Source organism: Oryctolagus cuniculus, chromosome 15, assembly GCF_051225735.1.
Source record: "Oryctolagus cuniculus isolate XC-2025 breed Fujian yellow rabbit chromosome 15, ASM5122573v1, whole genome shotgun sequence".
Classification (NCBI taxonomy): domain Eukaryota; kingdom Metazoa; phylum Chordata; class Mammalia; order Lagomorpha; family Leporidae; genus Oryctolagus; species Oryctolagus cuniculus.
The window spans coordinates 19599661-19614659 of NC_142881.1; the positions used below are offsets into that span (position 1 = coordinate 19599661).

General features: G+C 38.6%; 1 protein-coding gene across 1 annotated transcript in view; it reads right to left on the reverse strand.

The window, feature by feature from the left end:
• SMC3 (structural maintenance of chromosomes 3) overlaps positions 1–14999 on the reverse strand; it is a 45736-nt gene that overhangs the window by 16505 nt on the left and 14232 nt on the right. Inside the window, exons 5-16 of the mRNA XM_002718739.6 lie at positions 13722–13793; positions 12959–13038; positions 12641–12719; positions 10771–10888; positions 8044–8219; positions 7139–7219; positions 6763–6927; positions 6344–6465; positions 4481–4694; positions 1626–1729; positions 1363–1462; positions 768–928 (exon numbers count right to left, since the gene is read on the reverse strand). Coding sequence (XP_002718785.1) covers positions 768–928; positions 1363–1462; positions 1626–1729; positions 4481–4694; positions 6344–6465; positions 6763–6927; positions 7139–7219; positions 8044–8219; positions 10771–10888; positions 12641–12719; positions 12959–13038; positions 13722–13793 — 1472 coding nt within the window. The remainder of the gene's footprint in view (positions 1–767; positions 929–1362; positions 1463–1625; positions 1730–4480; positions 4695–6343; positions 6466–6762; positions 6928–7138; positions 7220–8043; positions 8220–10770; positions 10889–12640; positions 12720–12958; positions 13039–13721; positions 13794–14999) is intronic.

A 14999-nucleotide genomic window follows, 5' to 3' on the forward strand; every position in this document is an offset into this window, starting at 1 on the left:
GAGAGAAAGGTCTTCCTTTTTCCGTTGGTTTACCCCCCAATGGCTGCTGCAGCCGGCGCACCGAGCTGATCTGAAGCCAAGAGCCAGGTGCTTCTGGTCTCCTACCCGGGTGCAGGGCCCAAGGACTTGGGCCATCCTCCACTGCACTCCCGGGCCACAGCAGAGAGCTGGACTGGAAGAGGAGTAACTGGGACAGAATCTGGCGCCCCGACCGGGACTAGAACCTGGGGTGCCGGTGCCACAGGCAGAGGATTAGCCTATTGAGCCGCGGCGCTGGCCAGCATTTGCTTCTTTATTTAGAGAGTTATGTAAGGGTGGGGGGGCAGTGGCTGGCATTGCAACATAGTGGGTAAAGCCACTGCCTGCAGTGCCAGCATCCCATGTGGGCACTGGTTCCAGTACCAGCTGTTCCACTTCCAATCCAGCTCCCAGCTAATACACCTGGGGAAGCAGCAAAAGATGGCCCAAGTCCTTGGACCCCTGCACCTGCATGGGAGACCCAGAAGATGCTCCAGGCTCCTAGCTTCAGAACAGCCCAGCTCAGGCTGTTACAGATGGAAGACCTCTCTCTCTCTCTCTCTCTCTCTCTGCCTCTGTCTATAACTCTGCCTTTCAAATAAATAAACAAATCTTTAAAAGTTACACAAGGAACAAAGGATACATAAAAAAGCAATGAAAGATGTACTGTACTGAAACTATAAAGAGTTGTTTAAGTTATTCTTATTTCTTTTCTTCAAAAACCCTGAGTATCAAGCAAAAAAATTCACCTGTTCCCAGCAGTGACTTCCACACATGTGTAGAAAGCTGGTTCACATTCAAAGTTATTCATCACAATGCCATGATAGCCATTTTGAACATGCTGATTTATTCCCTTTCTACGGAAGTGGTCTAATACTTTGTTTATGCTGTCGATTCCATTTAAAATGGCCTGTAAATTGTTATAAGTGAAAAATATTAAAATACTACCAATGGTATGCCCACTGGTAAGAAATACCAGAAATAAAACAACCTCTCCAACAAACACATCACCTCTGTGAAACATGCCAACTACATACGGAAAAAGTTTTATTATGGGTTCCTTTCAATGATACCAGCACTAAAAATGGGCTCATCTACTAATCAAAAGTGCTACCATTAGTCATTAATTGCATAAGCAGAAGTTAAGACTGCTTTAAAAAAAAAAGTTGTTAGGGCTGCTTATATAACCCCCACATTCCATATTTACAGGACTGGTGATGTGGACTCTACTCTCTCATATATTACCTGGGACTAATGAATGACCTGCAGCTAGTAAGTTCTTGTATGATAACAATTTGACTCAATGACTCACTGTCAACTGAAAATAAACAAAAACGTTCTCACCTTTCCTGTTGCTGCTCTGAGAAGTTGTTGCTTCTTTTCAAGATCTTCTCTTTTAGCAGCAAGTGCTTGCTGTTCTGCATTCTCCTCTCTCCACAAGTAACTAATCAATAAAAATTAGACAGCTTTAATTTTAAATACACAAGAAGATGCACTAACAATACAGAGCCTAAAACAGAATACTGGAATCAAACTTGAATAGCTCATTTTTGTAAATGAAAGACCATATAACAGCCAGTAACTAGCATAATTCAGTTTATACTAACTTTCTTTCACTCTGCAATTCATCCTTCTTATTTTTTACTTCATAGTATTTTCTGTCCAATTCCTCTACTCGAGCTTTGACTTCATTAAGATCTTGATCCAGTTTCTAAGGAAATAAAAATTCAAATTCAAAACTTAGTTTCATCAAATTAACCCATATTGACAGAATGCAGATCAGTGGCTGCAAATGGATAGAAGAAAGGCGCAAAAGATGAAGGAGGAAATAATAATCATGAAGATTTATGGGAAACATTTTTGAGGGAAGAACACGTTCATTGTGATGATGGTTTCACAGGAGTATACGTGTGAAAAATTCATCAAATGACACATTTAAGTTCGTGTAACTTATATATCAATTATATTCACTGAAGCTGTTGAAAAATTCAATTTCAATGCTTAAAAGTTGTCTTTAGGGAAAAGACCATATCACCTGAAAACACAAACCATAACATGAATCACTTTAGAAAACACTGCTAAAACAAAATTAACTTCTTCACCAGTGATCCAAATTTCATTGTTTCTACTATAACATACATTCCATAGTTTTAGGGGAAAAAATACATTCATAAATTCTGAAACAGTGAACATTTTCACGCTGCCTCTTCTATTGTACTCATTCACTAGGACACAATCAAGAACAGTTGGGGGGGAGGGGCAGTGCTGTGGCATAGCAGTTAAAGCCTCCGCCTGCAGTGCCGGCATCCTATATGGGCACCAGTTCGAGTCCTGGTTGCTCCACTTCCAATCCAGCTCCCTGCTATGGCCTGGGAAAGCAGCAGAAGATGGCCCAGGTTCTGGGGTCCCTGCACCCGCATGGGAGACCTGAAATAAGCTCCCAGCTTCAGATCGGTGCAGCTCTTGCCATTGTGGTCATCTGGGGAATGAACCAGTGAATTGAAGACCTTCCCCCCTCTCTCTGCCTTTCTGTAACTCTGCCTTTCAACTAAAAATAAATAAATCTTTAAAGAAAAATAAAAAGAAAGTGTGTATTATTAAAAAAAAAATGGGGGGGGGGGCAGCACTGTGGCTGTGGCATATCAAGTAAAACCTCCTCTTGCAGTGCCGGCATCCCATATGGGCATCAGTTCCAGTCCCACCTGCACCACTTCCAATCCAGCTCTCTGCTATGGCCTGGGAAAGCAGTACAAGATGGCCCAAGTCCTTGGGCCCCTGCACCTGCATGGGAAGACCCGGAGGAAGCTCTTGGCTTCTGGCTTTGGATCAGCACAGCTCCTGCCATTGCAGCCAACTGGGAAATACACCAGTGAATGAAAGACCTCTCATCTCTCTCTCTCTCTCTGCCTCTTCTTCCCTCTCTGTGTAACTCTTTCAAATAAATAATAAATCATAAAAAAAGAACAATGGGCCAGAAAATATTAACAGATAAAACATTTCAGAGAGGTGAGGTGTTATTTCCTTAATGCTAACAAACTATATTCAGTATCTTAGTGCATTATGTTGAACTTAAATCCAACATAGCCTTTCAAGTTTAAGGAAGCCGACACTTCATACAAAAGCCCACTATTTGCTAAGCATGGTTGTTCTAAGACCTGAGAATCATCATCTATCAAAACAAACAATAAATCCTTGTCTTCTTAGGCAGCCATAATATAAATCTCAAAATTAAGCACTGGGTGGGGAACTTCAAATTGTGCTTCATGAGAAAATCGTATCTTTTCTATTCATAACCAATTATAAATCTCAAAATACTCCAGAGTAATAAAAAGTAGCAGTAGAGTCCTTAATATGACATAAGTACCTAAGTAGCAATGCGATATAACTACTTATATATATTATTTTTTATATTTTTATGTCAACTCACTGGGTCAATCTTATTCTATCTTTTATTCAGTTAAAATCTCTGCGAAAGGAAAAGTGGTAACATAATGGTGAGTGGGGGCATGAATCAATTTATTTATGAGGATTTTTTATGTCAACAAAATTAAATAGAATTAGAGATTAAAACATACTAGAGTCTAGATTATGTAAAATATATACACATTTTATACATTCAATTAAACATAAAATTAGTCATGATTTCTATCCTTTGATCAGATGAAAACACAATCAAATCTTTCTCAAATTTTAAATTAGCTCATAAAATCTGGGGTAATTAGAATGACTCTTAACATATTTGATAATCAGAGTAACCCTTTTATTACACACAGGAGGAATTTAAGACTTCGTGGTATTTGAAACTTTAATTAAAGAGTAAACAAATTCCTTTTATAAAATTCAACTGTTCAGCAGCAGTGGCTTAATTAGTCCCCAAGATACCTGATTACATGCTAGGGAAAGAGTGCAGTCTCTGTTTTCTAAATTGATGTTTCATCTTTTATAGGTCTAAACAATTGAAACACTATTGTGTTAGTAACTAACATTACAGCTTATAGTGTTTCTGAAGTCCCATATTCTTTTTCAGTGGTATGTGAATATCAATGGTTTCCTTTCTGAGACCATCACATGATACTCAGGACCAGGAATAAAGTAGTCAGTCTATATTAAATCTTGAAATCAAGAAGCAGGTTAAGTCAGGATACCAACAACCCATATTGTATACGGGTTCAAATCCCAGCTGCTGTGAGGCATCTGGGGAGTGAACCAGCAGATGGAAGATCTCTCTCTTTCCTTCTCTCTCCGTAACTCTTTCAAACAAATTAAAATTGGAAAAAAAAAAAAAAACAAAAAAAAACCTATTATGTATATATTAAATTGTTGCTGGCCTTTTCTACGTATCTTTTACAGGTGTGTGTGTGTGTACATATATATATGCTTAAGAGTCGTGTGTTTAACAACAAAATAGATAAAACTGTTTACTTCTGAAAGATTTTCGTAAGGCAGATATAAAAGTTCTTACATTATACTGCTCCAGATTTTTCTCTTTATTTGCCTCAGTGTCCTCCAAATCTTTATGTATAGCAGCAATCTGTCTTTTCTTGTCATTAATAGCTTGATCTAAAGACTTGAGCTCTTTTTTAATCCACTTGTCCCTTTCTTCCTTCGATGTAAACTGGCTTCCTCGACCTTGCTTTGCATAAAGATCCGTTCTTTCCTGGGTAGCTTGAGCCAATCTATACAAAGTAGAAGGATAAGTTGTAAAGGAGAATAGGAAATGACCAAGTATAATTACAATCAATAACAACACCTGTACATAAACAAAAATTCACTTTTCAAAAAGTTACTTTTAAAATGGAACTGACTGGGGTGGACACTGTGGGGCAGTATGCTTGCAAAGGCATTCCATATTTGAGTGTTGGTTTGAGTTCTAGCTACCCCACTTCCAATCCAGCTCCCTGTTAATGATCCTAGTGAAGCAGCAGATGACGGCCCAAGTACTTGGGTCCCACCACCTATGTAGGAGACCCAGATGTCATTCTTGGCTCTTTGGCTTTGCCCTGGCCAGCCCAACACTGTGACCATTTGGAAAGTAAACCAGTGAAAGGAAGTTATTTTTCTCTCTCTCACTCCTTCCTTCCCTCCATCATTCTGCCTTCCAAATAATTTTTTTTTAAATCTTAAAATTAATTAGGGGGCTAGAATTGTGGCACAGTGGGTTAACCTGCCACCTGCAACACCGGCTTTGGATTGGCTCAACTCTGGCCATTGCAGCCATTTGGGGAGTGAACCAGTGGATGGAAGACCTCTCTCTCTGTCTTTAACCTCTCTCTGTAACTGCCAAATAAATAAAATAAATCTTCAAGAAAACACTTACAAGTCCAATCTAGGGATAGACATTAAAATGTCCAAATGTTTAAAGAGGACTGAGTGCAAAAATAAAGTTATGACGGGCTGGTGTTGTGGCACAGTGGGTTAACGTCCTGGCCTGAAGCACTGGCATCCCATATGGGCACCGGTTCAAGACCCACTGCTCCACTTCCCATCCAGCTCTCTGCTACGGCCTGGGAAAGCAGTAGAAGATGGACCAAGTCCTTGGGCCCCTGCACCCAGTGGGAGACCCGGAAGAAGCTCCTGGCTCCTGGCTTCGGATCGGTGCATCTCAGGCTGTTGCGGCCAATTGGGGAGAGAACCAACAGAGATAGAAGACCGACCACCCCCGTCCCGTGTTTAACTCTTTCAAATCAATCTTAAAAAAATAAAGTTATGGCCAGCACTGTGGCTCACTTGGTTAATCCTCTGCCTGCAGCACCGGCATCCCATATGGCTGCCAGGTTCTAGTTCCGGTTGCTCCTCTTCCAGTTCAGCTCTCTGCTGTGGCCAGAAAGGGCAGTGGAGAATGGCCCAAGTGCTTGGGCCCCTGCACCAGCAGGTGAGACCAGGAGGAAGCACCTGGCTCCTGGCTTCGGACTGGCACAGCACGCCAGCCGTAGCGGCCATTTGGGGGGTGAACCAACGGAAGGAAGACCTTTCTCTCTGTCTCTCTCTCTCACTGTTAACTCTATCTGTCAAATAATAAAAAAAAAAGTTAGGAAAACATAAATAAAGATGCTACATGGGTTTAAAAAAATGATGCCTCTTTTTAAAAAGCCCAACATTCACCTTTATAACCTTTGGCAAGTTTGTCATAGTTAAAGTGGGAACAATGTCTATTTCCTAGGGCTTGAGTAGTATGTACACAGTAGCACTGTGACCCACAGTAACTGTCTAACATTGGCTGCTACTATTTTAAAGGTAGCACTTAACTCCTGCTCTTAGTTACTGTGATAGGGTGGTTAACATGAAACTATGTAGAAAGTTAAAGTGCTGGTGAAAACTTCCAGACCTAGCAATTCCTCGCTCTTCTTTTTCTTTTACACTGTTGAATTTTGGTTCTGTTTCTGCCAGTTCTTTCTGTTTTTCTTCTATCTTTTCAAGCAGCTTTTGCCTCTCTTTTAATAACCGTTTCTGTAAATAAAACAAAAGAAGTAAAAATGTAATCTGCTTAAAATTTTTTTAAGTTTGGCATAAAATGTTTTCTTGTGGGAAAAAATGACAAGAAAATTGATCCTGCTACATAAAACTAATTTTTCCCCTAAATGTAAGAAACAAAGTAATGGGAGTAAGTTGCTACTTGAAAGAAAATTATTTTAATGCGGCAAACTTCTTATGAAAACCTCAGGCATGCATCCTGTCACAGGACAGACTGTCTTCTGCAAGGCCTACTGGATATTTATGCCCCTCAACTTCAGCATCCTCACTTACCCTTTGTTCACTATTGCCTGCCAACTCATCTTGTAAATCCTTGGCTTTAAGCTCCAACTTGGTTCTCTGCTTAATTTGTTCTTGTCTTTCAGCACTGAGCTGTTCTTTTTCTTCTTTCATGGCTGAAATTTTTGTTTTCAATTCTCTAACTTGGCGCTCAATATCCTATTCAAAAAGTGTTGAAGAAAAACCAGTCAGGAAATCAGAAATACAACAGCAGACTGTGACATTAATTCTATCCTGTCTTTCATTTACACTTTTGGCACTATTCCTGAGACTTCCCTCTACGGTTACCAATCTACAATTCAGGCACCAAAGGGTTTACTGCTCAAACACACTGTGCAAGGTACTAACCTACCCTTGCTTATAATCTTACCTCCATTTTATCTCTGGCATCCTGCTGAGCATCCCTTAATTGTCTGGATTTTTCTCCACTAGTCTCTCGTTTAGCAGAAAGCTTAAAAGAGAAAAAACAATTTCTAACTCATTTTGTATTTTTTAATATTTCATAATATCTTATATCTGCTAAAATAAACATATCCATTCATTTTTACACTTGATCTTAGCCAAAAAGCTGAGAAGTAATCCATTCATTTTTAAAATTTAAAAATTCTTAAATGCGTTTCTTCATAAATAGAAAACTTAAGCATTACCTAAAACAAATCTTTGTGCAAAATTATCGCAATACTAATTACAAAATACATCCAAAAAGCCAAGGAAAAAACCCACAAAGGTTTAAAAGTGGCTTTTCCTCATCTATTCTGCATGATACCACCATTTGATAATATTTCAGACACAACTATATCAAAGACCACATAGGTTTAGTCATTTTCCTTAGACTGAGCTTCTATTTAAAAATCACTGAAGAAGGCCGGTGCTGTGGGGCAGCGGGTTAAAGCCCTGGTCTGAAGCACCAGCATCCAATATGGGCACCGGTTCTACTCCTGGCTGCTCCTCTTCCAATCCAGCTCTCTGCTATGGCCTGGGAAAGCAGCAGAAGATGACCCAAGTCCTTAGGCCCCTGCACTCACGTAGAGACCAGGAAGAAGCTCCTGGCTCCTGCCTTTGGATCAGCTCAGCTCTGGCTGTTACGGCCATCTGGGGAGTGAACCAGAGGATGGAAGACCTCTCTCTCTTTCTCTCTGCCTCTCTCAAATAAACAAAATAAATCTTTAAAAAATAATAACAAAATAAAATCACTGAAAAGTATAAATACAGGATGAGTTTAACATATTCATCAAAATAAAATCTGATTTTAATTGCCAAAGGTAAATATTTTACCTCATCAAGTTTAGCACGAGTCTCGTTAAGTTCCTGATTGTAAATGGTATATTCCAGGGCTCGTCTCATTTTATCCCACTTCTGATACTGAGCTAGTTCTTCCTTTTCTTCCTCTAAAGTATGTAATCTCTCTTCAATGTATTTTAACAACTCATTGATTTTTTCTCGTTTGCCCTCTTAAAAAAAATGGGGAGAGGGATGAAGGAATTGAATAAATTTTTAATGTAATAATGTAACTTCTCAAAACGCATCACAAATTAAATTTACTCTTTCTAAGAACTGCAAGCATTATTTCTTTGATATATGTGGTAACCAAATTTAATGTACTAAAATGGAAATTAAGATGCCTTTTTATGAAAAGCATCCGAGAACAAAGGTACACATAGTGACATTAATATTTTTTAGATTTCAAGCACTGTTCTTTATTTCATCATAACTTTATGCTGTCAAAATCTTTTACCCTTTCTTCTTTTGTGTATTTACATTTTATAGTTCTTATTAAAATATTCAAAGGCCAGTAATTTAGCTGTAACCTTTTTAATTGGGAATATATTTTCTTTTTTTTAGTTTTTATTTAATGAATGCATTTTTTTTTATAGATACAACTTTAGGAATATAGTGGTTCCTTCCCCCATATTCACCCCCCACGTTCCCATCCCACTTCCCTCTCACTCTCCCATCTCCTTCTTCATTATGGTTCACTTTTAGTATGACTTTATATACAGAGGACCAACTCCATGCTAAGCATAGACTTCAACAACTTGCACCCACACACACAAACAACATATAGAGTACAGTTTGGGAAAAAAATTTGCAGTCACTTCTCATATTACAATTCATTAGGGACAGAGGTCCTACATGAGAAGCAAGTGCACAGTGACTACTGTTGTTCCTTTAACAATTAACACTCTTTTATGACATCAGTGATCATCTGAGGCTCTTGCCATAGGCTGCCAAGGCTATGGAAGTCTTTTCTTTTTTGACAGGCAGAGTTAGACAGTAAGAGAGAGAGAGAGAGACAGAGAGAAAGATCTCTTTTTTTTCCTTTTTCCATTGGTTCACCCCTCCAAATGGCCATAACGGCCGGCGCGCTGCGTCAATCCGACGCCAGGAGCCAGGTGTCTCCTCCTGGTCTCCCATGCAGGTGCAGGGTCCAAGCACTTGGGCCATCCTCCACTGCCTTCCCGGCCACAGCAGAGAGCTGCACTGGAAGAGAAGCAACCGGAACAAAATCCGGCACCCCAACTGGGACTAGAACCCAGAGTACCAGCGCCACAGGCAGAGGATTAGCCAAGTGAGCCGCAGCGTTGGCCTGGAAGCCTTTTGTGACTATAGACTCCATCAGTACTTGGACACCGCCACAAGCAAAGTGGATGTTCTCTCCTCCTTTCAAAGAAGAGTACATCCTTCTTTGATGACCCTTTCTTTCCTCTAAGGTCTCACAGAGATCCTCCGTGTAGGATTATTTTTTTTGTCACAGAGTCTTGGCCTTCAGCCTGAAATGCTCTTGCAGGCCTTTCAGCCTGACCAGTAAGCCTTAAGGGTTGATTCTGAAGGCTATTTACAGAGAATGTCATTCTAAGAGTCTGCTGTGTGGACTGCTTCCCATATTGGTGTTTCCTTCCTTTTTAATTCTATTATTAGTGACTTTTTTTTTTTTTGGACAGGCAGAGTTGGACAGTGAGAGAGAGAGAGAGACAGAGAGAAAGATCTTCCATTAGTTCACTCCCCCAAATGGCCGCCACGGTCGGCAAGCTGCGCCGATCCGAAGCCAGGAGCCAGGTGCTTCCTCCTGGTCTCCCTTGCGGGTGCAGGGCCCAAGAAAATGGATCTTCGGGGCCAGCGCTATGGAGTGACGGGTGGGGCCGCTGCCTGCAGTGCTGGTGTCTCATATGGGCACTGGTTCAAGACCAGGCTGCTCCACTTCCGATCCAGCTCTCTGTTGTGGCCTGGGAAAGCAGTGCAGGATGGCCCAGGTCCTTGGGAGACCCAGAAGAAGCTCCTGGCTCCTAGCTTCAGATCAATGCAGCTCTGGCCATTGCAGCCAGTTGGGGAGTGAGCCAGTAGATGGAAGACCCTCTCTCTGTGTAACTCTGACTTTCAAGTGAAATAAATACATCTGAAAAAAAAAGAAGAAAAGAAAAAAAAGAGGAAGAGGAAGAGGAAGAGGAAGAGAAAGAGGAAGAGGAAAAGGAAAAGAAAGAGGGAAGGGAAGGGAAGGGAAGGGAAGGGAAGGGAAGGGGGAAGGGGGAAGGGGGAAGGGGGAAGGGGAAGGGGAAGGGGAAGGGGAAGGGGAAGGGAAGGGAAGGGGAAGGGATCTTAGTGGAGAATGGGACTGGGAATGGAAGGGGGAGGAGGAATGGTGGGAGTGTGGGTGGGAAGATGGGTATAGTGGGAAAAATCACTATTCCTAAAGTTGTACTTAGGAAATGCATGAAGTTTGTATTCCTTAAATACAAAGTTTTTTTTTTGGGGGGGGGGGGAGTATACCTTCCTACAAAAACATCTAACACCATTGGTATTACTAATCTTCAACTTTCATTACAGAGGTAAATTATTCAAAACCTCAAGCTTTAAACCACCTCAAATGACTTGTTTTTCAATTCAGTACACAGGTAAGTTACCATACAACATATTCCTAAGAAAAATTTAACTTTTCACTAGTATAACACAATGACAAAGTAATTTTTAACAAAAATAAATAAGACAGAATCACATTTATTGTACCTGTTTCTTTCATTAGAGAGATACTTTCTTCTTTTCGTTCATCATATACTCTAGTACCAGCTACTTCTCTTAATAGCTTTAGTCTCTGTGAATCTGGTGCTGTTGCCATCTGGTTGATCTAAATATTTTTAGAAAAATAAATGATTACATAGTTCTTCAAAAAACCAAGAACTCCACAATATACACATCCACACCCTGAGCTCTAAGTACATTAAGCTATGATTTGACTAACAGAATTTGTATAGTACATATACTAAAATATCTCCTTCACTTAAAATGAAATGTACCAAATAGAATTCAAATTTTAAGTGTTATGAACAATACTAAAAATGAAGGAGGGGCCAGCACTGCAGCATAGCAGGTTAAAGCCCCAGCATGAAGCACTAGTATCCCATATGGGTGCCAGTTTGAGTCCCAGCTGGTCCTCTTCTGATCCAACTCTCTTGCTATGGCCTGGGAAAGCAGAAGATGGTTCAAGTGTTTGGGCTCCTGAACACACGTGGGAGACCAGGAAGAAGCTTCTGGCTCCTGGCTTCGGATTGGCACAGCTCTGGCTGTTGTGGCCTACTGGGGAGTGAACCAGCGGATGAAAGACTTCTCTCTCTGCCTCTCCTTCTCTAACTCTTTCAAATAAATAAATAAATCTTAAAAAAAAAAAAAAAGTTATATTAGGAGTATAACAAAAATGGTATAGTTTTTATATAGGGAGAATGTACAATCTTAAGTGTCATATGACTTAACAAGTACAAGTCAAAAATGTTTCCCTGTATTAAAAAAAACTAAAGTGATAGTTACTAGAACAGTTTCACATAAAAAGAGAACCAGCTCTGAGCTGAAAAGTATATACAAAAGAATACCCTAGTCCAAAAACAAAACAAAACTATTAGAACACTACAGGGTAAAATTCAAAGAAAAATAAATTATCTTAGATATAGTTGAAAAGTATGTAAAAGGGGTGGGGGGGCCAGGGCTGTGGCACAGTGGGTTAACGACCTGGCCTGAAGCGCCGGCATCCCATATCAGCGCCAGTTCAAGACCTGGCTGCTCCACTTCCTGTCCAGCTCTCTGCTATAGCCCGGGAAAGCAGTGGAAGATGGTCCAAGTCCTTGGACCCATGCACACACGTGGGAGACCCATTAGAAGCTCCTGGCTCCTGGCTTTGGATCGGCACAGCTCCAGCCATTGTGGCCATCTGGGGGGGTGAACCATCGGATGGAAGACCTCTCTCTCTCTCTCTCTCTCTGCCTCTCCTCTCTCTGTGTAACTCTCAAATAAATAAATAAAATCTTAAAAAAAAATGAAAAGTATGTAAGGGGAAGCAGCATTAACAATCAGCTAATGTTTATAGTTTAGCTGTTAAAAAAACAATCTATAAAAGGGAAAAGTATACATATATACATGCATAGTACTATTGTAGATTCCGATAATATAAGCTTCACAGTATCTTGATTCTGTGACAAACTAAAAGAATATTAATTTAAGAAAGTAACTTTTGCAAATGTTAATTTTTATAAATATCCAATATTTTAAAATATGACCATTGCTATTTAGACCAACCAGTAATATCTTCTAGTATACTGCATCTCAGTAAGTAATATAGGTCACTAAGATAAAAAAAAATCTACTATCTACTTAACACAATCTACTGAAATATTTCTACACCAACATGCAATGGATCCATTTGGTATTATTTATCATCATTTGTCAAAGAAACTATAAACCTTAATACAAAATAAATCAATAAAAACAAAAGATAGTAAGGTCCACTTTCACTTCAGATTAACCATTAGAACCAATAAACCAAATTCATCATTCAAATGAAGAATATACTCAGAAAACAAATTTTATTTAAAAAAGGACATATTTTTACCTTTCCTTGTTTAACAATATAGTAAGGATTGCTTCGGGAAAAACCAGCACTTTCAAGGAGATTCATCACATCATTTTTCCTGTTGAAAAACACTAAAATTATTTTCTGATAACATGCAACAATAAACAAAGAATGAGCAGACTAGCTCCCAGGTTAAGTATTACTATGCTATATAGTCTAACCATTAAACCATTTGTTGAATAAGCCTCAGAGAACATTTTAATTCTTATATTTATGCTCTGAATCCTGATTTGTTGAATATGAGGCAAATAAATTAATTTTTGCAAAGATATTATAAATGTAAAGAAAAATGCTTACGTGACCATCTTCTTATCTAAGAAATACTGATCCTTTTTGGCACCAATAACTCTTCGAAGTGATACTTCCTCTTTGTCAATCTAAGAAAAAATGTAAAGTCCAACAATAACTTAAATGTAAAGAAGAAAACTTCCTAGTTAATAAAGTTATTTTAAAGTTCCTGACCACAACTATCTGTTTTAAAATTTCAATTACTTTAGCAAAAAATATACAACGAATACTCACTCCTCAGGACAAAGACATTTTTTCACAAAAGCTTGCATTATTCCATTTGTTACTTGCCAAAATATTCATAATTTTAAGACAAAAATTATTATGTAGGGGCCAGCATTATGGCACAGAGGGTTAAGTCACTATCTGCAACATTGGCATTCCATATTTCAGCATGGGTTCCAGTCCTGGCCACTCCACTTCAGACTCAGCTCCCTGCAAATGATGGCCTATGTACTTGGGACTCTGGCACCCATGTAGGAGACCTGGATGGAGTTCTAAGGCTCCAAGCTTCAACCTGGCCCAGCCCCAACAGTTGCAGTCATTTGAGGAATGAAACAGGGGATGGAAGATCTCTTTCTGTCTCTGCCTCTCTGTCATTCTGCCTTTCAAATAAATAAAATAAATCTTTTAAAAAAATCAGTATTCAAACTGTATAATACTTCTAGCATGAGCTAACTTATAAAAGCCAACAGAAATCAAAGTATGAAACAAATTAGCCACATCAATAAAATCTTCAACATTATTACTAAAAAGAAAAAAAGTTACTTACTGGTAACCGGTTGTCTGAATTGTCAAAAATAATTTCCACAAAAGCAGAAATAACACGAGGACCAGTACCCTCCTGAAACATGAGAAAAAGAGGATACCTGTCATTTAAGTGGTAGTTTCATATTCTTTAAACATTTTACAGTCCAGTGCATGGTTAAAAGTCTGTTTCAAATGGAGAAACATTTCTACCAGACTGGTATATAGCCTTCTTACCAAAATAGCAGACCTTGAATAAAAATAACAAAAGTTCAACAAGGTAGGTTATTATCAGGAATATAAAAACAAGAACTATGCAAGAGATGTCAAAGTTAGATACACTTAAGTTTTATTCTGCAAACTACCTTATTAGGCCACAAAACCCCATAATCTTCTAACTCTACTTATTTGCTACTATTTTATCTTGAAGTTCTCTTGTAGTCAAATAATGCTAGAAAGGAGCCCTAAGAAATTATATGATAATTACTGGAAAAATTTTTTAAAAACATTTAAGACATTCTGAATAGTTTTAAATGTTATAAAAATATATTTAAATCATGTCACATTATATTAATCTATGACATAATAAGTATATACAAAGTTCAGATAATGTCCAGAATCTAGAAACCGATATTATATGCTGGTTCAATACAATAAAGAACAATACCTAAAGAGATTATTAATTCTTTTAATGCTAATCTGAGAAAGACTTAAAAGTTCTTAAAAGAACTCTAATTCAGAGGTTCAGTACTGATTACTGAGCTACAAATTCAAACTCAAGAAGGAAAAAAGACAATGGTTTAAACAATCAGAACTTCCTTGAAAGACACATGATATATTGAGAAATCTCACTTTCCGATCTTAGTATTAATTATAAGTAATACTCAAACTAAAAAGATCAATGTTATCACTTTATTATGGCCTTTTGTAATTTTTACCCCCAAATCACTTTAGTTTATCATTCATAATTAATGAAAAATTTGAACTCACCTTACTGTAAATATGGTTTTTTATATTTAAAAATATTGCTACTAAGTATAAACATAGCTGTTAAATTAGTTTGCAACTGTTTCTCTTTGCCCCTAATTAACTTCTGATTCTGCATCCTGAAGTTCCTAATCTCCATTTCTTTCTCCCAGCAAACCTGTTTCCAGAACCCGACCAGGTTACATCCTTATGGAAATTGATATGGAAGACAAATATATCTACAGGCAAATCGTACCATTTCCTTCTACCATTATATACAAATTAAGGCTTTGTCTGGCATTAATATAGAAGATTACATTACACAGCAGACTACTAG